General features: G+C 37.8%; 1 protein-coding gene across 1 annotated transcript in view; it reads right to left on the reverse strand.

The window, feature by feature from the left end:
• NPAS2 (neuronal PAS domain protein 2) overlaps positions 1-9772 on the reverse strand; it is a 42235-nt gene extending 32463 nt beyond the window's left edge. The window contains 1 exon segment of the mRNA XM_072403144.1: positions 9133-9772. Coding sequence (XP_072259245.1) covers positions 9133-9329 — 197 coding nt within the window. The 5' untranslated portion in view covers positions 9330-9772.
• Positions 9773-12058: the final 2286 nt, after the last annotated feature.

A 12058-nucleotide genomic window follows, 5' to 3' on the forward strand; every position in this document is an offset into this window, starting at 1 on the left:
AATGTTTTTTGTATATATGCTTGTTGCTTTGAATTCTCAATAAAAAATCTATGAAAAAAAAAACAACAATGATGGTAAGTCCTATGTGTAAATATTTTCTGCTTATTTGTTCTTTTAACATAAAACTTATATATTAAATCTGCCATGATAATTTTTAAACAACTAAAATTAAAATGAGTCTTCTGTCATTTTATTACATGAAATATTTTCCTTAAGCAATATTACACCTGTCAATATTTAATATGCAATGGCTTGGTGAGCATGTTTGATAATAATTACTAATAATATTATAAAATGGCCATTGAATAGGTTTTATTGTGTTTTCTTTTGATTAAACATGGATTTTTAAGGATTTTTATACAAAGAGCTAAGCGTTTCCTAGTTCTTGATATAATATAGATATTGGTTAACAGTCAGTAAGCCACAAACGTGGTATTGTAGTGCAGCTGACACTGTGCCAGTTCTTTTTATGATTTAACATTTTACACAATTATAAGCGTTCAAATGCATGTATACATTTAAACTAAGTTATAATAACTTTGATGTATTAGCATTGTTGAATATTCCAATGACATATATGTAAGAAAAATGTTAGACCAAACAAGACTGGCTGCTGTGAGCAATACCTCTCAAACATAAAAGCCAATTGGTTTAGGTACCTATATTTGCATACTTTGATAAACTGATTTTTTCAATGATTAGATACTTTCAGATGTAATTTATTAAATTTGAATAAATTAAAGCCAAATCTAAATACATTTGTCAGATTATACACACTGCTCATCATTCCAGCAAGCCTAAGAAGGTCTATTGAAGGAATTTCCTGAAATCAAGGGACTTTATTCTCAAAAACTAAAATTCCTTTTATTGACACTAGTTTTTGAAAACATTCAGTGCAATAATTTACAGATTGGAGAAGGATAAGGAGAAGGAGGGACAAGTACAGAGATTAGATACACCTAGGGCTCTATTTATAAAACAGGGTATCAGGCATTCTCTCAAACAAGACAGAGCCCTATCTCTAATGTGTTAGTATTGCTGTACCTGTTTAAGTCATGTCACGGACCCCTTCTACAAGCACAGAATTCTGTTTATAGTGTTACACAAGGAACATTCTGATAGATACCCCAGGCTTCACAGTGTAGCCTGCATTTTATACACTTACACCTAAAAACTGACATGGCTTCCAACCTGTGCCTATTTAAAACTAAATGAAAAAGTTTTAGTTATACTTCAGGGTGTTTAAATAAAACAATAAAGTGCGTTGTTGGAGTTGTACTATCACACAACACTTATAAATAACCGTATAAAATGTGTTGCAGTCTTTAAAGTATAGCAGACCTCTAAAACTAGTTGCGCCGAACTACATTATTCCTGTCTTTTTTGCAAGTTATTTAAAGTACTATATTCCTAGATTAAAATATTTCATATTTTTTTTTTTTTAATTTTTTTTATTAAAGGATGTTTCAATAAATAACAGAAAAACATCAAAAACCACATACAAGATTAAAACAAATATCAATATAACTTAGGCAAAGAGGAAATTTTAAACATAACCATAATTGGCATTTACACTCTAAACAGCATCTATAACAACAGGAAAATCATTGTCCAGAATTCTCAGAGTATACCATTCAGTGTGGTGAAATGTATTCACAATCTGGCACTTTATTGAGCTAGACTGAGTCTCTATATATGATTCCCATGTAATAAAAAAATTTCTAACCTTAGTTTCTTTATCTAATGACGCTTCTATCCAAGCCATTCTAAAGACATAGTCCAGTTTCTCCTTAAAAAGCCGGAGTGTTGGCGGATGTGGGTCCAACCATTTATGTGATATCGTTTTCTTGGCTACCAAAGAAAGAATATTTAACAAATTTTGGCCACCTTTAGTAATTCTTGCCCCTTGTAAATTAAATGTACCTAAGATGGCCCATTCCAGGGTCAATGGAACATAATTAATCAACAAAGTAGTAGCATTAAGGGCCACCTCTTGCCAGAATTTTTATTCTTCCAGCAATTCCAAAGGACATGGTACAAATCTGCCCGAGGGTGAGCACATTTAGAACAATCAGAAGTGGAGGCATAGCCAATCAAGTATGCAATTTTTTATCCTTTTCTATTTCAAAGGGATCTGCAGGTTGTTGCCATGACATTTGAACACTGTGTAGCGTTTACCAGTTATGTCAGTAAAATGGTTGACAACTGTTACTGCTAATATTGAATAACTGCCACAAACCTCTGATGCCCTGTCCAGAAGAAAAAAGCCACCATTTTTCAGTGTTCTCTTATCTCTTCAGAGAGGTGAGCGCAGTTTGTCACGTCACTGAATAATTTCAGTTTCATACATCAGAAATATTTTTAGTGTGCCCGTCCTCCTTTTGCCATGCTAAACTGGATTAGCCTGCTCTCAGCAAAAGTAGGTCAGTTAACAACATTGTTTCACAGTGATGATGTAATTGTAGTAGTTTGCTGAAAATTATAATTCAAATAGACAAACAGATATATTGATATGGAATGAAATGAAAGCTTTTCCTTTAGCAGTTTCTTGTATTTAGCGTCGTTGTATAGGGCCTATACAGTTGTTTAAAATTCTCAGATTTACACTGTCCACAAGCCCTGACTTTACGAGAGGCATTGATGTATAAAACATTTTTCCCAAGGTTGCTCTACAGTAGTTGCTCTTGTTTCCATTGTGGCTACCTGCTCCTGGATTTTGTAGAATTATATAGAATTTTTTCTTTTAATGCAATAAATTAAAAATTTTCAAGTAATCAGCTTAATTTATATATCCTGGTGTAAATGTTTCCAGAAATGATAGTGAATGTGATGTTCTTGATAAAAACTCCTTGTCTGAGTGCCCTGCAGCTGATCTCCAGGCTGGTGATTTTAAGCCCTGACACAGAAACAAACATTAAACATTGTGATGTATGAATATAGTGATGAGTAATTGGAAACAAAATACTGCCAAGGACTCTCAGGACAAAAATATGCATCTGCATTGTACTGGATGTGGATCTTTGAAAAGGGGGTAATGCTACATTACATAACGATGATGTTATAATTTAGACATGAGCTTTCTACTTTACTGTGAGATATTCCACCAGCTATTTTTGTTCAGTCTTTAAGTACCCATGCAAACATGAAGAGTACAAAGTACAAAGAGTACACCTGTACTGATGATGAAAATCATAACTGCATTTTCACCAAAATTTTATTTGGGGGGTTGGATTTAAACCCTTTTTTTTCTCCCAAAAAGTTAAGTCCCTCCCCTTCTGTCTTTATCACTCCAGTGATAAATGTAGGATGGGCGCTCAGAGCCTCCTGGGATACCCAGGTCACACATTCCAGGAGACTCCTGTCTGCTTTTTCTGCACATGCTCAAGATCAGAGCATGACATTGATATGCAAATACCGAACTTCCTAGCTCTGCTGCAACCCATTAAGCCAAGGCCACCCATTTAGACTATTTGTCTAAAATATTATTTTAAATTTAGATTTGAAAAATAGGATTACTTTACATTATGCTTCTAATTGTCAGAGGGTGGGGCATTACCCAAGCTATTCAAAAAATTAAAATCTTCCAGAGGGTGTGGGCTCAAAGTTTTGAAACACTGCAAGATCTGCATATGCATATCTGCACTGCATATCTAGCAAAAAATATTATAGTTGAATGAGTTGTTTTTTATTATCTTCAAGAATTATCAGTGCAGCTACAGCCACACCTGCTTGCATAATACAATCCTTTTTTTTAAGCTTGTATAAATGTTTCCACTTTGTGTTCCAATAAAATTATGTACACATTCAAACTTATTTGAATGCAGATGTGGTTGTTTACTCATAACTAGTAAGTATTTTGCATTGTGTAATAAACTTGTTTTCTTCCTTAAAAACACAGTGAAAAACTACAAATACATTTTTAGACTGTACATGCAACTCCTTATGAAGTCAATGGCAGTACTCCAGGAAAATGTAGCTCACATTTTTTTGGCGTACAAAACAAATCTGGAACAATAACAAGGCACTATATTTCTCTTTGTGTCTTAAGAAATATTTCTACAAAGTGAACTGCAAAGCTTACAGTACAAAAAGGTTCTGCAGGTATGAAGAACACCAAAGCTTCACCATTGTTCCTATTTCCTTATTGTGAAGGATGATCACATGTTTTAAAGGCTGTTTTTTTTGTCTCTTAAACTGCAGGAAACCATCTGATTACAGTGTTCTCCCCAGCCCCTTTTAGCTGGGCGCACCACCCAGCACTTTTTAGCAATCACTTGGCTGTTTTTGGGTTGTTACTGAGTAGTTTGGTCAAAATACAGGGGCTGCCACCCACCCACAGCTTCTTCCCACCCAACCTCAAAACCATTTCTTAGGAGAATTTTGGATCAGTTATGTAAACGTTTAGGATAAAGTAGAAGAAAGAAGAACACTCAGTAAAGGAGAGCATCATGTTGTATTAGTGGTAAACATAGAACAATTAGGCACCTGTGTGGCATCACCAGGAAATAAAGTATCGGCACCAATGTTGCGGTTCAAACCTGTAATGATGACCATTGTTATTATTATTATAATTATTATTATTATTATTATTATTAATAAACAGGATTTATATGGCGCCAACATATTACGCAGCGCTGTACATTAAATTGGGGTTGCAAATGACAGACAGATACAGACAGTGACACAGGAGTAGAAAAGGGCCCTGCCCCGAAGAGCTTACAATCTAGGAACCATTATGTATATAAAAAAAGCTACTTAATATTTGTATCATGCTCATCAAGAACCTACTGAAATGGTACTTTTTTGACATAGGGGAATCTTTGCAATAACGTTTATGTCTTTAGGGAACCCCTGCTGTTATTACTATTTCCACAGTCCACAATAAATTACAATGGTGGTCAGTTGGAAGAATGCCTCTTACATGGCCATTGGGAAGAATGTCACCCCTACGGATAGCCAAAAAGAGAATTGGAGACAGTTGAATTGACCTGAGAGGCTCAAATTCCCCATGGCCTTAGGAACCACTAGCAGCCTCTGGAGGAACCCTAGTTGAGAAAAACATAACAACCATTGAAATTCTGACCTTTGTGCCCAAATCAAAGAGCAATCTTTTTTTAGGATACAAAAAATTAAATAATAGTGTATTTAACACCCAGGCTGAATTATAAAACACCCTTTTTCAGTATTTATCTTGAATACATTACAATAAATAAAAGAATACAAGAACAATCAATAAAACCTGTGGTGTCAACTAACATACTTGGTAAGTGTGGAATCCCTTTTGAATTAATGGTCATTGTGGGGAGTCACAAAACATGGTACAATTTGCTCAAATATGAGAAAATTCTTCCTGATCCCCTAAACAGATTCTCCCTGGATTGTTTAGAGTGGTGAGAGTAGGTCGAACACTCCATGTTTTGGAGCCTGGTTTATTTTATGCTTTGTAATAGCAGGATGACAAACTACGAACACTTTAGGAACACACCTAATCCCAATCCAGAAGACACTCATGGTGCTCTGCAAGCTAAGAGTCTTAAATGTAATAAATGTATATTTGTATATTAAAAATTATTTACAAATTGCAAAAAAATGTTGAAAACAACAAATTGACCAAAATTATTGTAGTTTCCGTTTCATAGCAAAGGTTCTAGAAATTACTTGAAATATTTTAGCAAACCTAAATACAATTCCGAAACCAAAATCTTTATTTGGATAGAGTAGAGAATATAATTCCCATCAGGTCGATTGCCCTCAGGTCCTGTCCTAGGGACGCCAATCATAAGTAAGGGCCATTTCAGATCCTCAGTGAGCCATAGCATTTTGCCACTGGTTCAACCACAGTCCCAGCCTCTCCTATTCAAGTGACCTGGCAATCAGGGTGGCCCCATTGCATGGGTATGTTTTATTGGTTCCTGGAGTCCAGCTTTATTATATTACCTGGACAAAGGTTTTTCTATAAACTTTTCATATTTTTGACCCTGAACTGGATTGAGCAGGCTATTATTTACATGTCTGTGCACTTTAAATCGCTCTTTATAATGAGGTTTGAATAAGAATACCTGCACAAAGTACTTGTTGATATATATATATATATATATATATATATATCAGTTTATGATAATGTAGGTGGCCACCAACCTTTGGGCAGCTGGGATCACTAAAACTGATGCTCAGTTTACTATTTATTACTGTTTGAGACCTACATTTATAAAATCATGACAGGCAGACAGAAAACCAAGTGTTGTACAGTCTTATTTTAAAAAAGATTTAGCAAAAGAAATACAAATGTCATAGGTGACACTCTGCTAGCAATTATTTTATTCCTCTATTGTAATACAAATGCTTTAATAGAGGTTTAAAAGCTATATATTTAAACACAGCATCAGGCCACATGGACAACATCAAGTAAATGAATTCATGACAAGTCTTTTAACAAGCACACTGATACAATTCTAAATAGCACAACAAAAATAAATAAATAGGTTTGAATTAGATAAAAATAATGCTTGATTATCAACTATTAAATGTTATCATTAAACTAAAAAAAAGTGAATATCTAAGGACAGGAAGGATCCAGATAGACTGATTTCAGTAGGTCTATTAAAACAGATGTTACTATGGTTACTAGAGTCCCTACACACATTTATGCTGCTAATGTGGTAATACTGTTATTATTGAACACCGACAATGGAAAATATATCTGCAGTAAAAAGTAACCATTTCATGATAACAGTATTGTGAAAAATGGATGAACTGGATATAGTAAAACAGGCATCATTTACTTGTTCAATATTTGAGTTAAGCATTGCTTCCTTTTCATATTCTACATTCTCTGCCAGTCTGGTAAGCATGAAAACTTTGCCATGTATAATGTGTTGTGCGTGAACATTACACTGTGTTGCAATGTATTTTTAATAGCACTCCAATGCACATATATAAAGTAACCAAATGCAACTACCTCTCAGCACACTGCAACTAATGCAAGAAAAAAGACCCTAGAACTGCCACCTGGCTGGTATTTGACAGACCAGATCAGTAATCATCAGATCCATAATATAGAAACAGCACAGCTGAATTTCCCACCTTCTGATATGGATAATTCACACTAGACTGTAATATTTTACAAAGCTACAGTCATAAGTAAAAGAAAGTACATTCTCTTTTAAAATTCAGGTAAATACAACTTGAATTCCCCTGAAACCCTGTCAAATGTTGCTGGAAGAGGGAGGATGGACTTTACAAAATGACCCTAATCTAATGCAGAAAGAGCAAATCGTTGTCAATCTAATGTGGCTATTCACTGATGGGACACAAGCTGCCAGAGTGACAACCTTGCCTGATTTCATTGCAGAAGAAAGCATGTTGTCATATTATCAAAGGATGTAGCTATTCGATGGTTCTTCAGACAGGCTTACTGCGTATTTTCAAAAAACAATTACAGAAAACAAAAAACAGATTTACATATAACCTAAATGCAACCACTAAATGTACCATTTTTTTTTTACTTTTGTACTAAGGGAATGAAGGCTGTTCACATAGCAACGTGAATTGCAAGAGATATTCCATTTAGATCTCTTCAGCTTAGTACATAAGGTTAAGCTGTGATTCTGTTTTTTTTATAGATTTTCTTGCATGCACTGGGTACTCTTTGCAAACTGAATTATCAACATATTCATGCAAGCTACTGTCATAAGAAAAAGAAAGTACATTCTATTTTTAAATTCTAAGGTTTTAGGTATCAGGGTATAATAAAAAAATTTATCTAGTCCTTGGCAAGTTATGAAATTATTAAAAGCTAACTTCAGGGATAAACTTACAACAGATAACATTATGGTTTTTTTTTTAATTTAAATGAATACACAATTAAAGGGCCATGTGTAAAAGTACACCGCATAATTTAGCTTGTAGAACTACTTATAGCAGCAATAACTTGAAGAATCTTTTCTCAAATCTCTTAAGGTCCCACCACATTTTGATTAAACTAAGGTCTGGACTTTGACTGGATCATAGAAACACTTTGATTCCTTTGACAAATCCAAAAAATGCACATGTGAAAATGCATTAAATCAGTGGAATGGGCTATATTTAGGGCAATAGACTTGCAGTTTGAATTACCTAAGGAAGTAAAATACTCTTTTCATTCATCTTGCTGTTGGGGAAATAAGATTATCTGTATGCGGTTCTCACAGGAACCTTTTACTATGAGACTTTTCTGGAAAAACTAAAACTCATCTTTCAAATGGACTGCATAGAAACTTCTTTGTAAAAAGTAAAACGTACAGGCTGCTTCTTTGAAATTTGGGAGTCTTTCATTAATTTGTACCAACTCACATGAAACAGAAACCTAAACAGTCCTTTTAACTGTCATCTTGGTATATTACCAGAGTTCTTTCCAATGATCCACCAACAGCTGTTCAATGCCTCATCATTGAGTTTTCATACAAGCGGACGTACTGTACATAGAAATAGGTACATATGGTCATTTATTCTTGTTTCCTAGCTGGCCAGGACTGTACACTAACACATTGGCTTGCAATTCTTACATTTTTGGGTTTAGTTTTGCTTCTACCTTTAATATTAGTTGTAATCTCCAGCTACCTGTCATTGCCACGAAATAGATTCCAGAGGATGACATCAGTGGGCCCAAGGGAGGATGTGACGGGGTGACAACCAAGGTGTGTAACAGTGAGAAAGTTGTCACCCCATCACAGGGAATGCCTCCATGGCAGGAGTTGGAGCAGATTTAGAGTCTGACTTTAGGGAGTGCTTTAGAAGGGAGTGTTGTTGTGCAGGTTGGTAAATAAGGGTGTGGACACTGTGGGAACCAACATGGACAGAACTAGTATGGAAGCTGGGGAATACCAGCAGCCATTGCCCCTGCCATGGGTGAATTGACCAGACACAATTATCAGGCTATAATGAATGTGTACAGTGTAATAAGATTCTGACTTCACCCACACAGCCCTCTCCTTCACATGTGCATATGTCTCAGCATTCACCTTCCATGCTGCAACCTGTGGAGGATTCTTCTCTGCAGAATGTGCCAGCAGGTGCCACCTGTACCTACAGTATACATCGCAGGACTGAGCCTGGACCGGGCACTGCCCACACATACCGGCATGGGGCACTTACCTGGCAGCGCTGCGGCGCCGGCTTGGCAGGGAGTTCCTCAGGCGGCGCTTCCCGCTCCGTACGGTGCTGCTGTCCGCTGAGGCGAGCTGTGCCGGGGCTGACCGGAGGGAACCGGCTATGTCCGTGCCCTGAGCCGCAACACCGTCTGACGGCGAACCCTTTGCAGTCGCCTTGGCTTTACAGCCGCTATATCTCATGGTGCGAGGGGGCACCGCATGCCAAGCTCAGCGGGCAGTGCCAGCTTGGGGAAAGGCTGGTGACAGGGCTGCAATATGAGCGGTCCGGGCTCTCTCCACAATCCCCTCACAGAGCCCACATAAGGGCCACATCCCGAGCTGCCCACAAACTTCCCGCTCCTGGCATGATGAGTCTCACAGCAGCGTCTCCTCCTCTTTCATCTTCTCTGCTGTGTGCCCGCTTCTATGAAGTATAGAGCAATGGAGGCCACCTTGGCACTGCCAGTCATATGGCACTACAAGTGGGAACCCCTCAGGGTGATGGCTGCATTGGGTGTGGGGTGCCTGCTGGCTCTGGAAATGGATGAAGATCTGGAATACAAAATACACCTTTTAATGGCATGAGAAGGGAAAAGAAGGAATGAGTAAAGATGAGGTGTAGGTGGTGTTTGATAAAGCAGAGCTCGCAGGCTGCCAGGCACAAGTGCAGGAAATGTTCCACTGACCTACATATTTTTCCAAACATACGTGACCTTTTTTCTGCTGTGTGGGAGGAAACAGGGAGGATCCAAGGGAAGGGAGAGGAACACAGCTCAGGCAGCAAGGAACTGCTCAAAATGGGATTTTCTATTTAACCTCTTACAGCTGCTACAATGTCACACAAATACAAATGTGCCCTGGTCACAAGAGCTTGCAATTTATCAGGAATCCTCCACATGTGATACCATCATGGAATGGCAACAGCACATTTTACCCCTTGCTTGTGATGGCTTGAGGTAAATGTCAACAAGGGGTTAATGCTCAAGCCATTGGAATTAACAGCGCACCTTTTGTTTTTTTAGAGTTCCCTTTTAACAACTACACCAGTAAATCAGCTACGTACCCCTTTATTAAACAAGGTGACAACAATGTTTTGAGATGATGTTACAAAGCAGAGTTGTCACCCTGTGGACAAGGTTGTATGACATGGGCATGTAGTTTTAGGCTGCTAAGACACTTCCAATAATTATCGTTGGAAACAAACGAACCGTGAAAGGTGACCAATGACGCCTACGAACGAGGATTGCCGTTGGAAATAATCGACCGTCCCGGCGGATCTGATCGGTCGATGATCGTTTTATCTATCGTGTGTACGGTCGTTCAGTGATCTTGCATGTTTCTGCAGTACACTTTCTCCTTTATATGTCCCTCCCTGCATCGTTCAAACGATTGTATCTAGCGTGTGGACACTCTTGGTGGATTATATATGAACGATCGTATCGTTACAGCATGTACAGATCTGTGCACAATACAATCGTTCAAATATAATCGTGCATAATCATTGATCAGTCGTAATCGTTTGTTTTCTAAAGATAATTAATGAAAGTGTGTACCTAGCTGTACATGGGATGGGACAAACAAATTAAAGTTGAACTCCAGCTACTTTTACAATTACAGCAACAGCTTTTTTTTTTCTTTAGGAAAACTGTGTACAATTAATCTATATACCAGTGTTTTAATATTAGGTAACCCTTGTAAATACTTTCAGATCTTCAAGAAACTCCTGCTGTAATTTTATTATCCACAGCTCACAGTATATTAGCATGATGGTCAGTAGGAAGAATTCCTCTTACTTTGCTGTGGGAAGAATATCACACATACAGATAGTGATAAAAATCATTTGTGTCACCTATTCTAAGAATCACAAACTGCCCATTGCTTAAGGGACCCTTAGTACCCTCCGGAGGAAGCCTATGGTTCCATGGAACGCTGGTGGAGAAACACTGCTATATACATTTAAACTTTATAAATCAAAGATAACCATTGTGAGAGAATTCATAGACCATATACAATCATCACAGACATTACCACAGTGACCACTATACCAGTTGCCCCTGGTGGCCCTCTAACTTTCAGGAGGATTTGGAAGATATAAAGTAGCTCACTCACAGTTCTAAAATTGATTGATGATCATTACACAGACAAAACAATACAATAGTAACATGCAGTCACTAATAAAGGGACCCTGTCTCCAGAGCACACGTACAATGTGGCAACATGTTAATTGTAATCTCTACCTATAGGCATGTAAAGGGGAACCCCGCTGTGCCACCCCTCTATCAGAAGCATGAGGTTTGTTAGCCACTAAAAGCAAACAAAGGTACCCTTGATTCTAGTGAAATGACACCCACCAATTACTTTTACCCACTTTAGTTGTGGTACAGCCACCAACTGCCATCACCACCCACTGCCTCTCAGACCCCAGATACAGACACAGACTTTCCCTACTCTGCTCCGTGAGTATATTTAAGGAAAGGAAAGAGGGGGAAATATGTGCCAGGGCTATCCTGGAGATGTGGACTACTAGTGGCCCTTGCACTCTGCATTACCTACTTAAGACCCCTGTGCTCAGCATTACTCACAACTGACCCACCCCTGAACTCTGCAATACATGCCACTGATCCCTGAGCTCTATTCTCCAGTGTTGCCCAGTTTTCAGTGTCAAAAAAAACATTTTACAATCCTGGTAGGTGGTGAATGAAATCTCTCCCTCCCTTTTGAGTACTATGTGCTCCTTTTCAACACTTCCAGGATATTTGGATAAACTTAACTCTTTAGCTCATTCCACCATCCACTATCTCAGTAAGGGAAACCACTATGTGCGTCAGGTACCTGGGTCCCCAATTATCTTTATTGTTTTCTTCTCCTAGCCAATATATCACTGCAAGAGACTTTCAGATGTGTCAGATACCTGGTCCCCTGCAGTTCTC

Source organism: Pyxicephalus adspersus, chromosome 1, assembly GCF_032062135.1.
Source record: "Pyxicephalus adspersus chromosome 1, UCB_Pads_2.0, whole genome shotgun sequence".
Lineage (NCBI taxonomy): Eukaryota > Metazoa > Chordata > Amphibia > Anura > Pyxicephalidae > Pyxicephalus > Pyxicephalus adspersus.